Source organism: Haliotis rubra, unplaced genomic scaffold (genome assembly GCF_003918875.1).
Source record: "Haliotis rubra isolate DU_JTF1 unplaced genomic scaffold, ASM391887v1 Scf214, whole genome shotgun sequence".
Classification (NCBI taxonomy): Eukaryota; Metazoa; Mollusca; class Gastropoda; order Lepetellida; family Haliotidae; genus Haliotis; species Haliotis rubra.
This window is the reverse complement of record NW_025766159.1, coordinates 584190-610816: the sequence shown is the minus strand read 5'-3', so window position 1 is coordinate 610816 and position 26627 is coordinate 584190. Positions and strand designations below refer to the sequence as shown.

General features: G+C 39.8%; 1 protein-coding gene across 1 annotated transcript in view; it reads left to right on the top strand.

Moving 5' to 3' along the window:
* The window catches only part of LOC124276865 (acylamino-acid-releasing enzyme-like), a 75756-nt gene that overhangs the window by 16580 nt on the left and 32549 nt on the right, over positions 1–26627 (top strand). The window contains exons 9-19 of the mRNA XM_046712531.1: positions 3324–3445; positions 15008–15065; positions 15630–15730; positions 18022–18073; positions 19161–19249; positions 19389–19559; positions 20206–20296; positions 20714–20794; positions 21846–21934; positions 22106–22216; positions 26374–26422. Of these exons, the coding sequence (XP_046568487.1) occupies positions 3324–3445; positions 15008–15065; positions 15630–15730; positions 18022–18073; positions 19161–19249; positions 19389–19559; positions 20206–20296; positions 20714–20794; positions 21846–21934; positions 22106–22216; positions 26374–26422 (1014 nt within the window). The remainder of the gene's footprint in view (positions 1–3323; positions 3446–15007; positions 15066–15629; positions 15731–18021; positions 18074–19160; positions 19250–19388; positions 19560–20205; positions 20297–20713; positions 20795–21845; positions 21935–22105; positions 22217–26373; positions 26423–26627) is intronic.

The window sequence follows — 26627 nt, the reverse complement described above, 5'->3', positions numbered from 1 at the left end:
TTGTTTATGCCAGAGTGTAGTGCCTAGGCATCTCTGATGTTGTTTATGCCAGTATGTAGTATCTGGGCATCTCTGATGTTGTTTATGCCAGTATGTAGTATCTGGGCATCTCTGATGTTGTTTATGCCAGTATGTAGTATCTGGGCATCTCTGATGTTGTTTATGCCAGTATGTAGTACCTGGGCATCTCTGATGTTGTTTATGCCAGTGTGTAGTACCATGGCATCTCTGATGTTGTTTATGCCAGAGCGTAGTACAGTGTACTCTGTCAATACCGGCATCAGTCGGGACCAAATAAAAATGCCGGTTTTGACAGAGTGCCGGTTTAGCTAGGTTCGCTTATGACGCCTGCGCACACGGAAGTTCGCTGTCGTACTGTCACTTTAGCATTAACAAGATGTTTGAATAAGAAACAAGGCAGTGTCTGAATGCACATTCATGTTGTTTAAATCAAATAAAAATGTCTGAAATCTCTTATTAAATTTCAACTGATCATATATTATCGGCAGAATTAAAATTATAAACTATTTTTCGCAATGTTATTGAAAACAACGATTCTTGTTTATGCTTCGGCAGCGGGTCTACAATAGCATTGTCAAAGAGCAAAGTAACGATGTTTCAAACATCGAGGAAATCATTAAATAAATTGAAATCAACAATAACATTCATGAAAGTTGTCAAACGTACATATAAAATTACTATTTCCATACTTTTGTGCGATCATGCAATGTAAGTCAAGTCACTGACAAGTTACATCTCGGCTTTCACCGCCTCCGTCTTGACGCCTGGACACGATGCTTAATGTGAAAATATATGCGGTATCCATTTCCATAATATGATTGGCTGCTTAAGTCACGTGTCTGATTTTGACCAATCACGACCCTTATAAGCAGAGCGTAGTGAAAAAGCGTCGTTTGAAACCAATCTTTATCCAATAAAATCGCTTCTTACAAATGTAAAAATACTCTCGGCAAGAGTACAGTGATATTGTTGATGTTCAGAGCTTTCGAACGATACCCGCCATCAAACGATTCGCCTCTATGTAAGTGACACGTGCCACTCACTAATTAACAAGAAACTGATTGACACTTCCCGTTTCTGAATAATCTCGGGAGTTAATACCCGCGAATCAACAAAATGTAAACACTTGCTTGTTTATACAGTCAAACTGCCCACTACATGTATTAATTACTCAGGGTAAGTGTTACGTACCACTCACTGATTAACAAGATACTGATTAACACTTCCCGTTTCTGAATAATCTCGGGAGTCACAGCGAATTGTGTTGTTACATCATTTGGACCTAATTGCATCAAAGGGTTATGCCGTCTTTCATGTGCCGGTTTTTACAGATTCGTTTTCATAACAACTTGTTCGTTGGGACTGAAAAACAATGCCGATATCCTGAATAGACAGATGCCGATGTTTACAGAAGTTTCTAAATGATAATAACGTGCATTTCTGCCGGGACTGAAACTTTGTGCCGATGTAGACAGAGTGCCGGTGTTTACAGAGGCCGGTATTGACAGAGTCCACTGTACCTAGGCATCTCTGATGTTGTTTATGTCAGTGTGTAGTACCTGGATATCTCTGATGTTGTTTATGCCAGTATGTAGTACCTGAATATCTCTGATGTTGTTTATGCCAGTGTGTAGTACCTGGATATCTCTGATGTTGTTTGTCAGTGTGTAGTACCTGGACATCTCTGATGTTGTTTATGCCAGTGTGTAGTACCTAGGCATCTCTGATGTCGTTTATGCCAGTGTGTAGTGCCTTGTCATCTCTGATGTTGTTTATGCCAGCATGTAGTGCGTGGGCATCTCTGATGTTGTTTATGCCAGTGTGTAGTGCCTTGGCATCTCTGATGTTGTTTATGCCAGTATGTAGTACCTGGATATCTCTGATGTTGTTTGTCAGTGTGTAGTACCTAGGCATCTCTGATGTTGTTTATGCCAGTGTGTAGTGCCTTGTCATCTCTGATGTTGTTTATGCCAGCATGTAGTGCGTGGGCATCTCTGATGTTGTTTATGCCAGTGTGTAGTACCTAGGGATCTCTGATGTTGTTTATGCCAGTGTGTAGTACCTGGATATCTCTGATGTTGTTTGTCAGTGTGTAGTACCTAGGCATCTCTGATGTTGTTTATGCCAGCATGTAGTGCCTTGTCATCTCTGATGTTGTTTATGCCAGAATGTAGTGCGTGGGCATCTCTGATGTTGTTTATGCCAGTGTGTAGTACCTAGGCATCTCTGATGTTGTTTATGCCAGTATGTAGTACCTGGACATCTCTGATGTTGTTTATGCCAGTGTGTAGTACCTGAATATCTCTGATGTTGTTTATGCCAGTGTGTAGTACCTTGATATCTCTGATGTTGTTTGTCAGTGTGTAGTACCTGGACATCTCTGATGTTGTTTATGCCAGTGTGTAGTGCCTTGGCATCTCTGATGTTGTTTATGCCAGAGTGTAGAACCTGGATATCTCTGATGTTGTTTATGCCAGTGTGTAGTGCCTTGGCATCTCTGATGTTGTTTATGCCAGTGTGTAGTACCTGGGCATCTCTGATGTTGTTTATGCCAGCATGTAGTACCTGGACATCTCTGATGTTGTTTATGCCAGTGTGTAGTACCTGGGCATCTCTGATGTTGTTTATGCCAGAGCGTAGTACCTGGGCATCTCTGATGTTGTTAATGCCAGTGTGTAGTGCCTGGGCATCTCTGATGTTGTTTATGCCAGTATGTAGTGCCTTAGCATCTCTGATGTTGTTTATTCCAGGATGTAGTGCCTTGGCATATCTGATGTTGTTTATGTCAGTGTGTAGTGCCTGGGCATCTCTGATGTTGTTTATGCCAGTGTGCAGTGCCTTGGCATCTCTGATGTTGTTTATGCCAGTTTGTAGTGCCTTAGCATCTCTGATGTTGTTTATTCCAGGATGTAGTGCCTTAGCATCTCTGATGTTGTTTATGTCAGTGTGTAGTGCCTGGGCATCTCTGATGTTGTTTATGCCAGTATGTAGTACCTGGGCATCTCTGATGTTGTTTATGCCAGTATGTAGTACCTGGGCATATCTGATGTTGTTTATGTCAGAGTGTAGTACCTGGGCATCTCTGTTGTTGTTTTTGCCAGTTTGTAGTACCTGGGTATATCTGATGTTGTTTATGCCAGTGTCTAGTGCCTTGGATTCTATGATGTTGTTTATGCCAGTTAGTACCTGGGCATCTCTGATGTTATTTATGTCAGTGTGTAGTACCTAGGTGTCCCTCATGTAACATGGAGAACCATCTGACTGAGGCAGCTGTTTAACGAGCATGTTCCTGTTACATCCAGTGGCACTGAGTGAGGAGAATCGGTCAGTGCGGAGTCCACGTTTCAACCAGGATCGATCAAGACTGGTGTATCTGGACAACCCAGCCAGAGGAGGACACAGCCAGTGTTCACGGCTCATGGTGGTAAGTTGCTTCTCTAGCTGGTGTACATGGTGGTAACAGACCGAGCTAACTGACATAAAGCAAGAAATCATCCGTTTTATTTTGTTGTATCAGATTTGATTAATGATGTTTGAGATATTGGTAGTTAGGAGTGTTCCGTAGCAATAGATTATACTCCGTACCATCTGGATGATCATGATATTGATGATGTTTGAGATATTGGTAGTTAGGCGTGTTCCGTAGCAATAGATTATACTCCGTACCATCTGGATGATCATGATATTGATGATGTTTGAGATATTGGTAGTTACGCGTGTTCCTTAGCAATAGATTATACTCCGTACCATCTGGATGATCATGATATTGATGATGTTTGAGATATTGGTAGTTACGAGTGTTCCGTAGCAATAGATTATACTCCATACCATCTGGATGATTATGATATTGATGATATTTGAGATATTGGTAGTTACGCGTGTTCCGTAGCAATAGATTATACTCTGTACCATCTGGATGATCATGATATTGATGATGTTTGAGATATTGGTAGTTACGCGTGTTCCGTAGCAATAGATTATACTCCATACCATCTGGATGATCATGATATTGATGATGTTTGAGATATTGGTAGTTACGCGTGTTCCTTAGCAATAGATTATACTCTGTACCATCTGGATGATCATGATATTGATGATGTTTGAGATATTGGTAGTTACGTGTGTTCCGTAGCAATAGATTATACTCCATACCATCTGGATCATCATGATAGATTTATACTCGTGTGTACCATCTGGACTCTGTACCATCTGGATGATCATGATATTGATGATGTTTGAGATATTGGTAGTTACGCGTGTTCCGTAGCAATAGATTATACTCTGTACATTCTGGATGATCATGATATTGATGATGTTTGAGATATTGGTAGTTACGATATTGGTGTTCGTAGCAATAGATTATACTCCATACCATCTGGATGATCATGATATTGATGATGTTTGAGATATTGGTAGTTACGCGTGTTCCGTAGCAATAGATTATACTCTGTACCATCTGGATGATCATGATATTGATGATGTTTGAGATATTGGTAGTTACGCGTGTTCCGTAGCAATAGATTATACTCTGTACCATCTGGATGATCATGATGTTGATGATGTTTGAGATATTGGTAGTTACGCGTGTTCCGTAGCAATGATACCATTGATGATGTTTGAGATATGAGATATTGGTAGTTACGCGTGTTCCGTAGCAATAGATTATACTCTGTACCATCTGGATGATCATGATGTTGATGATGTTTGAGATATTGGTAGTTACGTGTGTTCCGTAGCAATAGATTATACTCCATACCATCTGGATGATCATGATATTGATGATGTTTGAGATATTGGTAGTTATGATGTTTGAGTTCGCAGGTGTCCAGAGCAATAGATTATACTCCATACCATCTGGATGATCATGATATTGATGATGTTTGAGATATTGGTAGTTACGCGTGTTTCAGAGCAATAGATTATACTCCATACCATCTGGATGATCATGATATTGATGATGTTTGAGATATTGGTAGTTACGCGTGTTCCGTAGCAATAGATTATACTCTGCACACCATCTGGATGATCATGATATTGATGATGTTTGAGATATTGGTAGTTACGCGTGTTCCGTAGCAATAGATTATACTCTGTACCATCTGGATGATCATGATATTGATGATGTTTGAGATATTGGTAGTTTACGTGTGTTCCCGTAGCAATAGATTATACTCTGTACCATCTGGATGATCATGATATTGATGATGTTTGAGATATTGGTAGTTACGCGTGTGTTCCGTAGCAATAGATTATACTCTGTACCATCTGGATGATCCTGATATTGATGATGTTTGAGATGTTGGTAGTTCTGTGTTCGTAGCAATAGATTATACTCTGTACCATCTGGATGATCCTGATATTGATGATGTTTGAGATGTTGGTAGTTACGCGTGTTCCGTAGCAATAGATTATACTCTGTACCATCTGGATGATCATGATATTGATGATGTTTGAGATATTGGTAGTTACGCGTGTTCCGTAGCAATAGATTATACTCTGTACATCTGGATGATCATGATATTGATGATGTTTGAGATATTGGTAGTTACCATGTTCCATTGCAATGTTCTGTACATTCTGGATGATCATGAGCAATAGATTATACTCCATACCATCTGGATGATCATGATATTGATGATGTTTGAGATATTGGTAGTTACGCGTGTTCCGTAGCAATAGATTATACTCTGTACCATCTGGATGATCATGATATTGATGATGTTTGAGATATTGGTAGTTACCCGTGTTCCTTAGCAATAGATTATATTCTGTACCATCTGGATGATCCTGATATTGATGATGTTTGAAATGTTGGTAGTTACGCGTGTTCCTTAGCAATAGATTATACTCTGTACATTCTGGGTGATCATGATGTTGATGATGTTTGAGATATTGGTAGTTACGCTTTGTTCCGTAGCAATAGATTATACTCTGTACCATCTGGATGATCCTGATATTGATGATGTTTGAGATGTTGGTAGTTACGCGTGTTCCGTAGCAATAGATTATACTCTGCACATTCTGGATGATCATGATATCGATGATGTTTGAGATATTGGTAGTTACGCGTGTTCCGTAGCAATAGATTATACTCCATACCATCTGGATGATCCTGATATTGATGATGTTTGAGATATTGGTAGTTACGCGTGTTCCGTAGCAATAGATTATACTCTGTACCATCTGGATGATCATGATATTGATGATGTTTGAGATATTGGTAGTTACCCGTGTTCCTTAGCAATAGATTATATTCTGTACCATCTGGATGATCATGATATTGATGATGTTTGAAATGTTGGTAGTTACGCGTGTTCCTTAGCAATAGATTATACTCTGTACATTCTGGGTGATCATGATGTTGATGATGTTTGAGATATTGGTAGTTACGTTTGTTCCGTAGCAATAGATTATACTCTGTACCATCTGGATGATCCTGATATTGATGATGTTTGAGATGTTGGTAGTTACGCGTGTTCCGTAGCAATAGATTATACTCTGTACCATCTGGATGATCATGATATCGATGATGTTTGAGATATTGGTAGTTACGCGTGTTCCGTAGCAATAGATTATACTCTGCACATTCTGGATGATCATGATGTTGATGATGTTTGAGATATTGGTAGTTACGTGTGTTCCGTAGCAATAGATTATACTCCGTACCATCTGGATGATCATGATATTGATGATGTTTGAGATATTGGTAGTTACGTGTTCCGTAGCAATAGATTATACTCTGTACCATCTGGATGATCCTGATATCGATGATGTTTGAGATATTGGTAGTTACGCGTGTTCCGTAGCAATAGATTATACTCTGTACCATCTGGATGATCATGATGTTGATGATGTTTGAGATATTGTTAGTTATGTGTGTTCCGTAGCAACAGATTATACTCCATACCATCTGGATGATCATGATATTGATGATATTTGAGATATTGGTAGTTCACGCGTGTTCCTTAGCAATAGATTATACTCCATACCATCTGGATGATCCTGATATCGATGATGTTTGAGATATTGGTAGTTACGCGTGTTCCGTAGCAATAGATTATACTCCATACCATCTGGATGATCATGATATTGATGATGTTTCAGATATTGGTAGTTACGTTGTTCCGTAGCAATAGATTATACTCTGTACATTCTGGATGATCATGATATTGATGATGTTTGAGATATTGGTAGTTATGCCTGTTCCGTAGCAATAGATTATACTCCATACCATCTGGATGATCATGATATTGATGATGTTTGAGATATTGGTAGTTATGCGTGTTCCATAGCAATAGATTATACTCCGTACCATCTGGATGATCATGATATTGATGATGTTTGAGATATTGGTAGTTACGCGTGTTCCGTAGCAATAGATTATACTCTGTACATTCTGGATGATCCTGATATTGATGATATTTGAGATATTGGTAGTTACCCATGTTCCATAGCAATAGATTATACTCTGTACCATCTGGATGATCATGATATTAATGATGTTTGAGATATTGGTAGTTACGTGTGTTCCGTAGCAATAGATTATACTCTGTACCATCTGGATGATCCTGATGTTGATGATGTTTGAGATATTGGTAGTTACGCGTGTTCCGTAGCAATAGATTATACTCTGTACCATCTGGATGATCATGATATTGATGATGTTTGAGATATTGGTAGTTACCCGTGTTCCTTAGCAATAGATTATATTCTGTACCATCTGGATGATCCTGATATTGATGATGTTTGAAATGTTGGTAGTTACGCGTGTTCCTTAGCAATAGATTATACTCTGTACATTCTGGGTGATCATGATGTTGATGATGTTTGAGATATTGGTAGTTACGTTTGTTCCGTAGCAATAGATTATACTCTGTACCATCTGGATGATCCTGATATTGATGATGTTTGAGATGTTGGTAGTTACGCGTGTTCCATCTGGATGATCATGATATTGATGTGTTCAATAGTAGCAATAGATTATACTCTGTACCATCTGGATGATCATGATATTGATGATGTTTGAGATATTGGTAGTTACGTGTTCCGTAGCAATAGATTATACTCTGTACCATCTGGATGATCATGATATTGATGATGTTTGAGATATTGGTAGTTACGCGTGTTCCGTAGCAATAGATTATACTCTGTACCATCTGGATGATCATGATATTGATGATGTTTGAGATATTGGTAGTTACGCCGTGTTCCTTAGCAATAGATTATACTCTGTACCATCTGGATGATCCTGATATTGATGATGTTTGAGATATTGGTAGTTACGCGTGTTCCGTAGCAATAGATTATACTCTGCACATTCTGGATGATCATGATGTTGATGATGTTTGAGATATTGGTAGTTACGCGTGTTCCGTAGCAATAGATTATACTCTGTACCATCTGGATGATCATGATATTGATGATGTTTGAGATATTGGTAGTTTTACGTAGTAGCAATAGATTATACTCTGTTTCGTTGAGCAATAGATTATACTCCGCACCATCTGGATGATCATGATATTGATGATGTTTGAGATATTGGTAGTTCGTAGCAACGTGTTCATTCTGGAGCAATAGATTATACTCCATACCATCTGGATGATCATGATATTGATGATGTTTGAGATATTGGTAGTTACGATATTGATGTTCCAGTAGCAATAGATTATACTCCGTACCATCTGGATGATCATGATATTGATGATGTTTGAGATATTGGTAGTTACGCGTGTTCCGTAGCAATAGATTATACTCTGTACCATCTGGATGATCATGATGTTGATGATGTTTGAGATATTGTTAGTTATGTGTGTTCCGTAGCAACAGATTATACTCCATACCATCTGGATGATCATGATATTGATGATATTTGAGATATTGGTAGTTACGCGTGTTCCTTAGCAATAGATTATACTCCATACCATCTGGATGATCCTGATATCGATGATGTTTGAGATATTGGTAGTTACGCGTGTTCCGTAGCAATAGATTATACTCCATACCATCTGGATGATCATGATATTGATGATGTTTCAGATATTGGTAGTTACACGCGTGTTCCGTAGCAATAGATTATACTCTGTACATTCTGGATGATCATGATATTGATGATGTTTGAGATATTGGTAGTTATGCCTGTTCCGTAGCAATAGATTATACTCCATACCATCTGGATGATCATGATATTGATGATGTTTGAGATATTGGTAGTTATGCGTGTTCCATAGCAATAGATTATACTCCGTACCATCTGGATGATCATGATATTGATGATGTTTGAGATATTGGTAGTTACGCGTGTTCCGTAGCAATAGATTATACTCTGTACATTCTGGATGATCCTGATATTGATGATATTTGAGATATTGGTAGTTACCCATGTTCCATAGCAATAGATTATACTCTGTACCATCTGGATGATCATGATATTAATGATGTTTGAGATATTGGTAGTTACGTGTGTTCCGTAGCAATAGATTATACTCTGTACCATCTGGATGATCATGATATTGATGATGTTTGAGATATTGGTAGTTACGCGTGTTCCGTAGCAATAGATTATACTCTGTACCATCTGGATGATCATGATATTGATGATGTTTGAGATATTGGTAGTTATGCCTGTTCCGTAGCAATAGATTATACTCCATACCATCTGGATGATCATGATATTGATGATGTTTGAGATATTGGTAGTTACGCGTGTTCCTTAGCAATAGATTATACTCTGTACCATCTGGATGATCATGATGTTGATGATGTTTGAGATATTGGTAGTTACGCAATGTTCCGTGAGATGAATAGATTATACTCCATACCATCTGGATGATCATGATATTGATGATGTTTGAGATATTGGTAGTTACGCGTGTTCCGTAGCAATAGATTATACTCTGTACCATCTGGATGATCATGATATTGATGATGTTTGAGATATTGGTAGTTACTCGTGTTCCGTAGCAATAGATTATACTCTGTACCATCTGGATGATCATGATATTGATGATGTTTGAGATATTGGTAGTTACGTGTTCCGTAGCAATAGATTATACTCTACCATCTGGATGACCATCTGGATGATCATGATGTTGATGATGTTTGAGATATTGGTAGTTTGTGTTCCAGAGCAATAGATTATACTCGATTACCATCTGGATGATCATGATATTGATGATGTTTGAGATATTGGTAGTTACGCGTGTTCCGTAGCAATAGATTATACTCTGTACCATCTGGATGATCATGATATTGATGATGTTTGAGATATTGGTAGTTACGCGTGTTCCGTAGCAATAGATTATACTCTGTACCATCTGGATGATCATGATATTGATGATGTTTGAGATATTGGTAGTTACGTGTTCCGTAGCAATAGATTATACTGAGATACCATCTGGATGATCATGATATTGATGATGTTTGAGATATTGGTAGTTGGTAGTGTTCCGTAGCAATAGATTATACTCCATACCATCTGGATGATCATGATATTGATGATGTTTGAGATATTGGTAGTTATGCGTGTTCCATAGCAATAGATTATACTCCGTACCATCTGGATGATCATGATATTGATGATGTTTGAGATATTGGTAGTTACGCGTGTTCCGTAGCAATAGATTATACTCTGTACCATCTGGATGATCATGATATTGATGATGTTTGAGATATTGGTAGTTATGCGTGTTCCGTAGCAATAGATTATACTCCATACCATCTGGATGATCATGATATTGATGATGTTTGAGATATTGGTAGTTACGCGTACCATCTGTTCCGATGAGCAATAGATTATACTCTGATTATACCATCATCTGGATGATCATGATATTGATGATGTTTGAGATATTGGTAGTTATACTCTGTGTTCCGATATTGATGTTGGTAGTTACGCGTGATAGCAATAGATTATACTCTGTACCATCTGGATGATCATGATATTGATGATGTTTGAGATATTGGTAGTTACGCGTGTTCCGTAGCAATAGATTATACTCTGTACCATCTGGATGATCATGATATTGATGATGTTTGAGATATTGGTAGTTACGTGTGTTCCGTAGCAATAGATTATACTCCATACCATCTGGATGATCCTGATATTGATGATGTTTGAGATATTGGTAGTTCGCGATGTTCCAGTAGCAATAGATTATACTCTGTACCATCTGGATGATCATGATATTGATGATGTTTGAGATATTGGTAGTTACGCGTGTTCCGTAGCAATAGATTATACTCTGTACCATCTGGATGATCCTGATATTGATGATGTTTGAGATATTGGTAGTTACGCGTGTTCCGTAGCAATAGATTATACTCTGTACCATTCTGGATGATCATGATGTTGATGATGTTTGAGATATTGGTAGTTACGCGTGTTCCGTAGCAATAGATTATACTCTGTACCATCTGGATGATCATGATATTGATGATGTTTGAGATATTGGTAGTACGCGTGTTCCGATGTAGCAATAGATTATACTCTGTACCATCTGGATGATCATGATATTGATGATGTTTGAGATATTGGTAGTTACCCGTGTTCCTTAGCAATAGATTATATTCTGTACCATCTGGATGATCCTGATATTGATGATGTTTGAAATGTTGGTAGTTACGGGTGTTCCTTAGCAATAGATTATACTCTGTACATTCTGGATGATCATGATGTTGATGATGTTTGAGATATTGGTAGTTACGCGTGTTTGATGATGTTTGAGTAGCAATAGATTATACTCTGTACCATCTGGATGATCATGATATTGATGATGTTTGAGATATTGGTAGTTACGCGTGTTCCGTTAGCAATAGATTATACTCTGCACATCTGGATGATCATGATATTGATGATGTTTGAGATATTGGTAGTTATTGATGATGTTTGAGATGTGTTCCGTAGCAATAGATTATACTCTGTACCATCTGGATGATCATGATATTGATGATGTTTGAGATATTGGTAGTTACGTGTTCCGTAGCAATAGATTATACTCTGTACCATCTGGATGATCATGATATTGATGATGTTTGAGATATTGGTAGTTACGCGTGTTCCGTAGCAATAGATTATACTCTGTACCATCTGGATGATCATGATATTGATGATGTTTGAGATATTGGTAGTTACGCGTGTTCCGTAGCAATAGATTATACTCCATACCATCTGGATGATCATGATATTGATGATATTTGAGATATTGGTAGTTACGCGTGTTCCGTAGCAATAGATTATACTCTGTACCATCTGGATGATCTGATATTGATGATGTTTGAGATATTGGTAGTTACGCGTGTTCGTAGCAATAGATTATACTCTGTACCATCTGGATGATCATGATATTGATGATGTTTTGAGATATTGGTAGTTACGCGTGTTTCGTAGCAATAGATTATACTCTGTACCATCTGGATGATCATGATGTTGATGATGTTTGAGATATTGGTAGTTTACGTGTTCCGTAGCAATAGATTATACTCCTGTACCATCTGGATGATCATGATATTGATGATGTTTGAGATATTGGTAGTTGCGTGCGTGTTCCGTAGCAATAGATTATACTCTGTACCATCTGGATGATCATGATATTGATGATGTTTTTGAGATATTGGTAGTTACGTGTGTTCCGTAGCAATAGATTATACTCTGTACCATCTGGATGATCATGATATTGATGATGTTTGAGATATTGGTAGTTACGCGTGTTCCTTAGCAATAGATTATACTCTGTACCATCTGGATGATCATGATATTGATGATGATGTTTGAGATATTGGTAGTTACGCGTGTTCCGTAGCAATAGATTATACTCTGTACCATCTGGATGATCATGATATTGATGATGTTTGAGATATTGGTAGTTACGCGTGTTCCGTAGCAATAGATTATACTCCATACCATCTGGATGATCATGATATTGATGATGTTTGAGATATTGGTAGTTACGCGTGTTCCTTAGCAATAGATTATACTCTGTACCATCTGGATGATCATGATATTGATGATGATGATATTGGATAGTTACGCGTGTTCCGTAGCAATAGATTATACTCTGTACATTCTGGATGATCCTGATATTGATGATGTTTGAGATATTGGTAGTTACGCGTGTTCGTGAGCAATAGATTATACTCTGATACCATCTGGATGATCATGATATTGATGATGTTTGAGATATTGGTAGTTACGCGTGTTCCGTAGCAATAGATTATACTCTGTACCATCTGGATGATCATGATATTGATGATGTTTGAGATATTGGTAGTTACGCGTGTTCCGTAGCAATAGATTATACTCTGTACCATCTGGATGATCATGATATTGATGATGTTTGAGATATTGGTAGTTACGTGTTCCGTAGCAATAGATTATACTCCATACCATCTGGATGATCATGATATTGATGATGTTTGAGATATTGGTAGTTACGCGTGTTCCGTAGCAATAGATTATACTCTGTACCATCTGGATGATCATGATATTGATGATGTTTGAGATATTGGTAGTTACGTGTGTTCCGTAGCAATAGATTATGTTCTGGATGATCATGATATTGATGATTATAGATATTGTTACGTGTTCTGCAATGATTATACTGATACCATTGATGATGATATTGATGAGATATATTGGTAGTTACGCGTGTTCCGTAGCAATAGATTATACTCTGTACCATCTGGATGATCATGATATTGATGATGTTTGAGATATTGGTAGTTACGTGTGTTCCGTAGCAATAGATTATACTCCATACCATCTGGATGATCCTGATATTGATGATGTTTGAGATATTGGTAGTTACGCGTGTTCCGTAGCAATAGATTATACTCCATACCATCTGGATGATCATGATATTGATGATGTTTGAGATATTGGTAGTTACGTGTGTTCCATAGCAATAGATTATACTCTGTACCATCTGGATGATCATGATATTGATGATGTTTGAGATATTGGTAGTTACGCGTGTTCCGTAGCAATAGATTATACTCTGTACCATCTGGATGATCATGATATTGATGATGTTTGAGATATTGGTAGTTACGCGTGTTCCGTAGCAATAGATTATACTCTGCACATTCTGGGTGATCATGATGTTGATGATGTTTGAGATGTTGGTAGTTACGCGTGTTCCGTAGCAATAGATTATACTCCGTACCATCTGGATGATCATGATGTTAATGATGTTTGAGATATTGGTAGTTACGTGTGTTCCGTAGCAATAGATTATACTCCATACCATCTGGATGATCCTGATATTGATGATGTTTGAGATATTGGTAGTTACGCGTGTTCCGTAGCAATAGATTATACTCTGTACCATCTGGATGATCATGATGCTGATGATGAAAGTGTATATTACCACATCAAAGTTTCATCATCAGAGTCTGTATTCACAAAATCGATGTTATGAGAGTTTTTAGGACCCTCCAGCCAAAATAATGAAAGCATTTATAATTTAGAACAGTATTAACAGTATTGTAAAGGACTGATCAGGTGATTGCAGGTATGTTTGAACTACGCTCCCTATAGTGCTGGTAAGATACAGTTATCACCTAACTTTGAAAATGATGTGTTTCACTTTATCCATGACCCACATGGTGGCATGTGGTCCTGTGCACAGAGCTCAGGTAACGAATCAGTTGAAGTTAAGCAGCGTCGAGCTCGGACAGTCCTTGGATGGGTGACCGTGTTTGGCAGCCTGACTCCTGAGAGTTTCTAGGACTTCAGTCCTGCCCCACAACGAAGCACATGTGATACATGTGGTTTCACCTTAGGCAAGTGAGTTTGTTCAAAATTGACACCCAGCAGAAAATGGGTACCCGGTTAGATAAAGTCATGTGACTATAACCTTCTAGTGCCTAACAGGCAGCTTGGGTTATCCGGGGTAATAATCATCAGATTCTGATTCAGCACCACGAGCAATCACTTGGAGACTGTGCGCTAAAGAAGATGACTTATTATTATGAGGATTATTTGTTTCAGTATGATTGGAACACGAAGAAAACAAGCGTAGTTCAGGACATAGTAGAGTCTGCTAAAGGTTTGTGATACTCTCTGATTGTTAGTTACATTACATTGTAATAAGTCCCACCTATGGTTCAAGGGAAAATGTCATTCAGCATATGTGATGTCAACTTTAACAAAGTATCATCTCTTTATCAAGTTGCAAAAGCCATATTAAAGTATTATAATGATCTGGAATATTTTTGCAAAAGTAAAATAGTGAAATATGCATAGTGAGTGTGTGAGTTTAGTTTTACGCCGCACTCAGCAATAATCAAACCTATATGGCGGTGGTCCGTAAATAATCGAGTCTGGACCAGACAATCCAGTGATCAACAGAATGAGCATCAATCTGCGTAATTGGGAACCGATGACATGTGTCAACCAAGTCAGCGAACCTAACCACCCAATCCCGTTAGTCGCCTCTTGCGACAAACATGGGTTACTGAAGATTAATATTCTAACCCGGACCTTCACGGGTAGAAACATGCATAGACAAATACATGTTCAGATGGTAAGACATCCTTCAACAATGGCTGCATGTAACCTGACTCGGATAACCAAGATGATAAACTAATGTTGTGCTCTCTTCTACTTACAGGGGATGACTTTCAAGGTATCTTCACTGGCAATCTTCCGAGACGAGGGTGGTTACCTGGAGGGAGTCAGATAGTGCTGACAACATTCTGGAGGAGTAGACAGGTGAGCATGTAAGACTGGGGTGGTTACCTGGAGGGAGGGAGATATTGCTGACAACATTCTGGAAGAGTAGACAGGTGAGCTCGTTAGGCTGGAGGTGGTTACCTGGAGGGAGGGAGATATTGCTGACAACGTTCTGGAAGAGTAGACAGGTGAGCTCGTTAGGCTGGAGGGAGGGAGGGAGATAGTGCTGATAACATTCTGGATGAGTAGACAGGTGAGCTCGTTAGACTAAGGTGGTTACCTGGAGGGAGTCAGATAGTGCTGACAACATTCTGGAGGAGTAGACAGGTGAGCCTGTTAGACTGGTGTGGTGTTAGGGACTGGTGTGACAACATTACCTGGAGGGTAGACAGGTGAGATATTGCTGACAACATACCTGGAAGAGTAGACAGGTGATAGCATCGTTAGGCTGGAGGTGGTTACCTGGAGGGAGGTAGATAGTGCTGATAACATTCTGGAGGAGTAGACAGGTGAGCTCATTAGACTAGGGTGGTTACCTGGAGGGAGGGAGATAGTGCTGATAACATTCTGGAGAGAGTAGACAGGTGAGCTCGTTAGACTGGGGTGGTTACCTGGAGGGAGGGAGCTAGTGCTGATAACGTTCTGGAGGAGTAGACAGGTGAGCTCGTTAGACTAGGGTGGTTACCTGGAGGGAGGGAGCTAGTGCTGATAACATTCTGGAGGAGTAGACAGGTGAACTCGTTAGACTGGGGTGGTTACCTGGAGGGAGGGAGCTAGTGCTGATAACATTCTGGAGGAGTAGACAGGTGAGCTCGTTAGACTAGGGTGGTTACCTGGAGGGAGGGAGATAGTGCTGATAACATTCTGGAGGAGTAGACAGGTGAGCTCGTTAGACTGGGGTGGTTACCTGGAGGGAGGGAGATAGTGCTGATAACATTCTGGAGGAGTAGACAGGTGAGCTCGTTAGACTAGGGTGGTTACCTGGAGGGAGGGAGATAGATAGATAGATTATCCTTATTTCTTCCAAAAATATGAAGATTGTTACATGTTACAACAAAGTGTCAAGTTGAATATACAATGACTCAGTAGACAGTTAATTGTGCAGATATTTTAGAGTGACAGACTGACATAAACTCAGCCACTAATAACATAACTTCCTCCCATTCTGTCATATTTAAGTTACCAAGTGTTGTACAAGATCCACCAAGCAAATCAGCAATGGTTACATTGTCATCATTTTCCCAAAATTCAACAAAATCAGCTATTGATATAATATCACAAATCTTTTCAACATTTCATTTCTCAAATCATTAAGATGTGTTCAGGACATAATAACATGTTTAACAATATCAGAAGCTACTATTCCACATATACACTCTCTGGATTCAATCTTTTTACAGCCAATGTGAATAATATGAGAGATTTGGTAGACAGGTGAGCTCGTTAGGCTGGAGGTGGTTACCTGGAGGGAGGGAGATAGTGCTGATAACATTCTGGAGGAGTAGACAGGTGACCTCGTTAGACTAGGGTGGTTACCTAGAGGGAGGGAGATAGTGCTGATAACATTTTGGAGGCATGGACAGGTGAGCTCGTTAGACTGGGGTGGTTACCTGGAGGGAGGGAGATATTGCTGATAACATTCTGGAGGAGTAGACAGGTGAGCTCGTTGGGTAGGGTGGTTACCTAGAGGGAGGGAGATAGTGCTGATAACATTTTGGAGGAGTTGACAGGTGAGCTCGTTAGACGGGGGTGGTTACCTGGAGGGAGGGAGATAGTGCTGACTACATTCTGGAGGAGTAGACAGGTGAGCTCGTTAGACTGGGGTGGTTACCTGGAGGGAGGGAGATAGTGCTGACTACATTCTGGAGGAGTAGACAGGTGAGCTCGTTAGACTGGGATGGTTACCTGGAGGGAGGGAGATAGTGCTGACTACATTCTGGAGGAGTAGACAGGTGAGCTCGTTAGACTAAGGTGGTTACCTGGAGGGAGGGAGATAGTGCTGACTACATTCTAGAGATACCTAGATGAGCTTGGTTAACTTTAATGATATTCCTTGTTCCAGTTTTTTAGGGAAAAATTGACTTGATGAATTTTGATAGAAGAAAATGTGGAATGCATGATTTTGTATCTCATTGTTTTCATACATCTGTGAACATGGTTCTTTATGGCATTCTGTCTCACCTGCAGCATTAACATCTGAAATGTATAGTATGTCTGGAAAATATGTACCCTGCTTGTTATTGTGTGAGGATATGGAATTGCTGTCACATCTCGATGAATCTCTGTTATCTTCTACATGTTTTACAGTTTCAGTCTGATTTCTCTTATAGGTGCCAGTTGTCATTGACATCAACTCAAAAACATTGAAGAAACTTGATACAGGTATTTACCTGATGATTATTAAATTCATTAACTAATGGCAATGGTTTAATGTTGGCATGCTGCCTCAGAGGAAGAAACAGCAGGATTCCCTACAGTTTAATCGACTCTTTAAGAGGGTAACATGAAGGTTTGATTTCATCAGAAACAGCACTGTCTAGGACTGGGTTCAGTCTATGTTAACAACTGACAACATATGCACCACAAACTCTCTAGACTGTCCACAGTACTCCAAACAATATATTTGCTAGTTTGACAAGTGTATCAGTTACCCCTTGGTTGCTGTGGTTGTCTTTGCTTGTACCAAAGAGTTCTCAAGGAGAGGTCTCTGTCTTGGGAAGGAATTCCTGAAAGGGACATGACCCTGTAACCCTGGTAACTGCAACAGTGATCATTGTGCTTAAAGATCTGTAAGAACACATTTTATCACGGTCAAATCAGTGTTATCTCATTGTTTAAGTATTAAAAACACTCCAGATTTATAAACTGAATGTTGAAAAACATGGTACATGTTTTTTTTATATATATGTAATGACTATAAGAAAGTTTTTCAATGTTCAGGGGTGGTGGGGTAGTCTCATGGTTAAAGTGTTTGCTTGTCACGCTGAAGACCCGGGTTCAATTCCCCACATGAGTACAATGTGTGAAGCCCATTTCTGGTGTCCCCCGCCATGATATTGCTGGAATATTGCTAAAAGTGGCGTAAAATAAACTCACTCACTCATTACACAAAAGTTCAAGGCATCAATATTTACACTCAGCATCACTGTGATAATTGATGTAAAAAGACTTGTCACAATAGTTTTGCGCTTTAACGTATTGCTGATACTTGTGCCCAAATAGAGTTGATGTGTTATACAATCAGATGTATGTACTAGTTAGATGTATTGTGAGAAAGCTGTTATATATCGACATGCCAGATATGATAAGTAAGTTGAGCTACAAAGTTTTGTGACTCTATTTGTGTTATTTTCGCGTGCACTTCTTCTCTGTTCCTTTTTTTTATTGTGTATGACTTCCTCCTGTGGCATATTGTGCTGAATGTGTCATATGTTTTTAGTTTATTAATTGTATGTTGTTTTCACCTCAGCGCCACACACAGGTTCCAGTGTTGTGTTGGACGTGTGGAACAACCATGTGATACTCCAGTCATCTGCCCCCGACCAGATGCCGTACCTTGTACGTATAGTGTGATCTGTTGTATGTATTATTACAGCAACCTTCCTTTCATTCATTACAAAGTCAATATTTGTGGAGTACCTAGTGTACAACATCCTGGCTGTCTTTGTGAATTTTAAGATTCTTTTCTTCACCTCAGATGGTGGGTAAACTGGATTCAACTGAAACAAAATGGCTGACTATAGAGGCTGAAGAGACTAAGATCGATGGACTTGACTGGAAGATTATCCAGCATCAACCATCCCAGGATAGAGTCCATGTCAAATACAGTGAGCAGTTACAGACAAACACGTGTCATTGGGAAACCTCAGTAACTCGCAGTAGATTATGTCATCCAAACTGTATAGTGAAATAGCAGGGTTGGTTGATGTCTTTGAGTGGCATTTTCAGAAGTTGGGACATACAATATTGAACAAACTTTATGGATAACAACTTCTTATATTTCATGAGTGCGTCGTTTCGATACAGACGTACTGTTGTCAAGCAGGAATGAAAACGATTGTTATCCATAAAGTTTGTTCAATATGTTTCAAGACAAGCTGGGTGCAAAAGTTGGCACAGTCACAAAAGTAAATTTTTCACAATGTGTGTTTGCAGTAGCCATTGAAGGAAAGGCATGTATTATAGAATGAGGATGACATGGTACAATGTGCCAGGTTACATGTTATATCCACCCAATGAGCCATATTGTGGTGAACCTTTTCTGTACCATTACTTGACAAGTTTGCTGTAAATCTGCTTCAAATTGTCTCTCACCAACACAAATTCCCAGAATATTTGGGTACATTTTCTCCAAGTTTTGAGTCTTATGCCAATGTTCCCATGTTTTTCTGTATACTAGTAATTTAGGAGACTGTTTTTCCAAGAGTTTAGAGGTGGACAGAGCTAACTCCATCATGCAGAAGAAACTTGTCAGTGGTTTGGACCGACACTAATGGTGTTGCTCTGTATTGTAGGTGACCTGGACTACGAGAGTGTGTTGTGCATGCCGACATCCAGTTCCCTCCCAGCAGACCACAAGCCCCCCTCTCATTGTCTTTCCTCATGGTGAGATTACAGCAGTGTCATGACAACAGGGTGTAGCAATGAAACAATGTTTCAGGGAATGTAGTTTGTAATTACATTGAAGGTAATTTGTTTGCTGACCTTATAGTTGGACACAGTATTTACACTTTCATACTTTGCTAGTGAAACCGATGAGTTGCATTGCTTTATGTTTCTTTCTACATCTAGAACAACATTCCAACATGTGCCAAGAATCACCTAAACCATGTATGTCTTCTACATGCAGTAACTTGTAAGCATGTACTCATATATCCTTAGATTGATTCTATTTCTCTTGACAAATACTACACTGTTCCTTTCAAACAATGTTGTTTAGAGCTGTTTACTCGATGTATGTGGGGAGTCTGTCCGTTCTTTGCTTTGAGGTGGCTATTTGTGAAGGCAAGACAACTGTTTCAGGTGGACCCCACACAACGTTTGACTGCCAGTACCAGACATACACTGCAGGCTTCTGTCTGTGTGGATATGCTGTTCTCATGGGTGAGTATGTCACAGGCTGCTTCCATGAGAGTGTGGATATGCTGTACTCATGGGTGAGTAGATCACAGACTGCATCCATGAGAGTGTGGATATACTGTGCTCATTGGTGAGTAGGTCACAGACTTCTTCCATGACAGTGTGGATATGCTGTTCTCATTGGTGAGTAGGTCACAGACTGCTCCCATGAGAGTGTGGATATGCTGTACTCATGGGTGAGTAGGTCACAGACTGCTTCCATGTCAGTGTGGATATGCTGTGCTCATTGGTGAGAATGTCACAGGTTGCTTCCATGAGAGTGTGGATATGTTGTGCTCATTGGTGAGTAGGTCACAGATTGCTTCCATGAGAGTGTGGAAATGTTGTGCTCATTGGTCACAGACTTCTTCCGTGAGAGTGTGGAAATGTTGTGCTCATTGGTGAGTAGGTCACAGACTGCTTCCGTGAGCGTGTGGAAATGTTGTGCTGATTGGTGAGTAGGTCACAGACTGCTTCCGTGAGCGTGTGGAAATGTTGTGCTGATTGGTGAGTAGGTCACAGACTGCTTCCGTGAGCGTGTGGATATGCTGTGCTCATTGGTGAGTAGGTCACAGACTTCTTCCGTGAGAGTGTGGAAATGTTGTGCTGATTGGTGAGTAGGTCACAGACTTCTTCCGTGAGCGTGTGGAAATGTTGTGCTGATTGGTGAGTAGGTCACAGACTTCTTCCGTGAGAGTGTGGAAATGTTGTGCTGATTGGTGAGTAGGTCACAGACTGCTTCCGTGAGCGTGTGGATATGCTGTGCTCATTGGTGAGTAGGTCACATACTGCTTCCATGAGAGTGTGGAAATGTTGTGTTCAGTGGTGAGTAGGCCACAGACTGCTTCTAGAGCTGGATGTGGGATCAGCATGAGGAGATTCCCCTGCATATTTGAAGGCAAGAAACCCCATTCCTGTGTGCTTGGTGTTGAAGGTGACCAGTGTCCAGATGCTTGAAGCTCTGTTTAATGGACACTCTTGTTCTGGGTAGCTCTGAAATTCCTGCACATGTGGCTTATGTCTTTGAATGTTTCAGTGAACTACCGCGGCTCTGTTGGGTTTGGTCAGAACAGTGTTGACTCTCTCCTTGGAAATGTTGGGGATCAAGATGTGAAAGATGTCTGGGTGAGATTAATAACAGATTTGTCATATTACATCTTACTCTTGAAGACCAGAGACTGAGAAAGATTTTGAACCTTCAGTAATGTTTCAACTTCTTCTAAGTAGTAATGCCTAGACAAGGCAACCACACACTTTAACCGCCTGTGTAAACTTGCAATAAAATCACTCATTTAGGCTGCAGCCACGTCTGTGATTGAGATGGGTGTGGTGGACTCGGAGAGTTTGCTTGTATTCGGTGGTTCACACGGAGGCTTCCTGACAACACATCTGATAGGCCAGTATCCGGTACGTAGATGTATACTAGCTTCCTCACAACACATCTGGACCCATGAAGGTTCTGGTTAGAATATTGGCCTTCAGTAACGGTTCCTAACCCATGCTTGTCGTAAGAGGCAACTAACGGGATCGGGTGGTCAGGCTTTCTGACTTGACATGTCTTCAATTCCCAATTGCGCAGATCAATGCTCATGCTGTTGATCACTGGAGTGTCTGGTCCAGACTCGATTATTTACATGCCACCATATAGCTGGAATATTGCTGAGTCGGTGTAAAACTAAACTCACTCACTCACAACACGTCCAATATGCCAGTATCTAGTACGTAGATGTATACTAGCTTCTTCACAACACATCTGATAGGCCAGCATCTTGAACGTAGATATATACTAGCTTCCTAACCACACATATGATAGGCCAGTATCTGGTACGTAGATGTATACTATCTTCCTCACAACACATCTGATAGGCCAGTATCTGGTATTTAGATGTATACTATCATCCTCACAACACATCTGATAGGCAAGTATCTGGTACGTAGATGTATACTATCATCCTCACAATACATCTGATAGGCCAGTATCTGGTACCTAGATGTATGCTATCTTCCTGACAACACATCTGATAGGCCAGTATTCGGTATGTTGATGCATACTATCTTCCTCGCAACACATCTGATAGGCAGTATCTGGTACGTAGATGTATACTATCTTCCTCACAACACATCTGATAGGACAGTATCTGATACGTAGATGGATACTATCTTTCTCACAACACATCTGATAGGCCAGTATCTGGTACGTAGATGTATACTATCTTCCTCACAACACATCTGATAGGACAGTATTTGGTACGTAGATGTATACTATCTTCCTGACAACACATCTGATAGGACAGTATCTGGTACGTAGATGCAAACTATCTTCCTGACAACACATCTGATAGGACAGTATCTGGTACGTAGATGCATACTATCTTCCTGACAACACAGCTGATAGGCCAGTATCTGGTACGTAGATGCATACTATCTTCCTCACAACACATCTGATAGGATAGTATCTGGTACGTAGATGTATACTGTCTTCCTCAAAACACATCTGATAGGGCAGTATCTGGTACATAGATGTATACTATCTTCCTGACAACACATCTGATAGGACAGTATCTGGTACGTAGATGTATACTAGCTTCTTCACAACACATCTGATATGACAGTATCTGGTACGTAGATGTATACTAGCTTCCTCACAATACATCTGAGGGGACAGTATCTGGTACATATATGTATACTAGCTTCCTCACAACACATCTGAAAGGCCAGTATCTGGTATGTAGATGTATACTAGCGTCCTCACAACACATCTGAAAGGCCAGTATCTGGTATGTAGATGTATACTTGCTTCCTTACAACACATCTGATAGGCCAGTATCTGAAACATAGATGTATACTGTCTTCCTCACAACACATCTGATAGGCCAGTATCTGGTACGTAGATGTATACTATCTTTCTCACAACACATCTGATAGGCCAGTATCTGGTACGTAGATGTATACTATCTTCCTCAGAACACATCTGATTGGCCAGTGTTTGGTACGTAGATGTATACTATCTTCCTCACAACAGGCCAGTATCTAGTATGTAGATGTATACTAGCGTCCTCACAACACATCTGATAGGACAGTATCTGATACGTACATGTATACTATCTTTCTCACAACACAGCTGTTAGGCCAGTATCTGGTACGTAGATGTATACTAGCTTCCTCACAACACATCTGATAGGCCAGTATCTGGTACGTAGATGTATACTATCTTTCTCACAACACATCTGATAGGCCAGTATCTGATACGTAGATGTATACTATCTTTCTCACAACACATCTGATAGTACAGTATCTGGTACATTGATGTATACTATGTTCCTCACAACACATCTGATAGGCCAGTATTTGGTACGTAGATGTATACTAGCTTCCTCACAACACATCTGATAGGCCAGTATCTGGTACATAGATGTATACTATCTTCCCGACAACACAGCTGATAGGCTAGTATCTGGTACGTAGATGCATACTATCTTCCTCACAATACATCTGATAGACCAGTATTTGGTACTTAGATGCATACTATCTTCCTCACAGCACATCTGATATGACAGTATCAGGTACGTAGATGTGTACTATCTTCCTGACAACACAGCTGATAGGCCAGTATCTGGTACGTAGCTGTATACTATCTTCCTCAGAACACATCTGATAGGCCAGTGTTTGGTACGTTAATGCATACTATCTTCCTCACAACACATCTGATATGAGAGTATCTGGTGCGTTAATGCATACTATCTTCCTCACAACACATCTGATAAGCCAGTATTTGGTACTGAGATGTATACAATTTTCCTCACAACACATCTGATAGGCCAATATCTGGTACATAGATGCATACTATCTACCTCACAACACATCTGATAGGCCAATATCTGGTACGTGGATACATACGATCTTCCTCACAACACCTCTGATAGGCAGTATCTGGTACGTAGATGTATACTATCTTCCTCACAACACATCTGATAGGCCAGTATCTGATACGTAGATGTATACTATCTTTCTCACAACACATCTGATAGTACAGTATCTGGTACATTGATGTATACTATGTTCCTCACAGCACATCTGATAGGCCAGTATTTGGTACGTAGATGTATACTAGCTTCCTCGCAACACATCTGATAGGCCAGTATCTGGAATGCGTTAGATGTATACATCTTCTGCAACACATCTGATAGGCCAGTATCTGGTACGTAGATGTATACTATCTTCCCGACAACACAGCTGATAGGCTAGTATCTGGTACGTAGACGCATACTATCTTCCTCACAATACATCTGATAGACCAATATTTGGTACTTAGATGCATACTATCTTCCTCACAGCACATCTGATATGACAGTATCAGGTACGTAGATGTGTACTATCTTCCTGACAACACAGCTGATAGGCCAGTATCTGGTACGTAGCTGTATACTATCTTCCTCAGAACACATCTGATAGGCCAGTGTTTGGTACGTTAATGCATACTATCTTCCTCACAACACATCTGATATGAGAGTATCTGGTGCGTTAATGCATACTATCTTCCTCACAACACATCTGATAAGCCAGTATTTGGTACTGAGATGTATACAATTTTCCTCACAACACATCTGATAGGCCAATATCTGGTACATAGATGCATACTATCTACCTCACAACACATCTGATAGGCCAATATCTGGTACGTGGATACATACGATCTTCCTCACAACACCTCTGATAGGCAGTATCTGGTACGTAGATGTATACTATCTTCCTCACAACACATCTGATAGGACAGTATCTGGTACGTAGATGTATACTATTTTCCTGACAACACATCTGATAGGCCAGTATCTGGTACGTAGATGTATACTAGCTTCTTCACAACACATCTGGTAGGCCAGTATCTGGTACGTAGATGTATACTAGCTTCCTGACAACACATCTGATAGGACAGTATCTGGTACGTAGATGTATACTAGCTTCCTCACAACACATCTGATAGGCCAGTATCTGGTACGTAGATGTATACTAGCGTCCTCACAACACATCTGATAGACCAGTATTTGGTACGTAGATGTATACTATTTTCCTGACAACACATCTGATAGGCCAGTATCTGGTACGTAGATGTACACTAGCTTCTTCACAACACATCTGATAGGCCAGTATCTGGTACGTAGATGTATACTATCTTCCTGACAACACATCTGATAGGACAGTATCTGGTACGTAGATGTATACTAGCTTCCTCACAACACATCTGAAAGGCCAGTATCTGGTACGTAGATGTATACTAGCGTCCTCACAACACATCTGATAGGACAGTATCTGGTACGTAGATGTATACTAGCTTCCTCACAACACATCTGATAGGGCAGTATCTGGTACGTAGATGTATACTAGCGTCCTCACAACACATCTGATAGTACAGTATCTGGTACATAGATGTATACTTGCTTCCTGACAACACATCTGATAGGCCCGTATCTGGTACATAGATGTATAACTTCCTCACTACACTCCTTATTTGGTAGCACAATGGGAATTTTTAAAGCTATTAAGCGAATATAATATTTTGTTTGCAGACCAAATTTAAGAGTGCAGCATGCAGGAATCCTGTGATTGATTTAACCAGTGAGTTGACATTTTTAAATATTCAAATCCTGCATTAAGTTTTTGACTAAAATGATTGTTGTTTTTGTTGGCAAAATGTCTTATTAAATGCAGAAACTGAAACTGATCATATCATTCTTTTGAAGTCGGGATCGGGTGGTCAGGCTCGCTGACTTGGTTGACACATGTCATCGGTTTCCAATTGAGCAGATTGATGCTCTTGCTG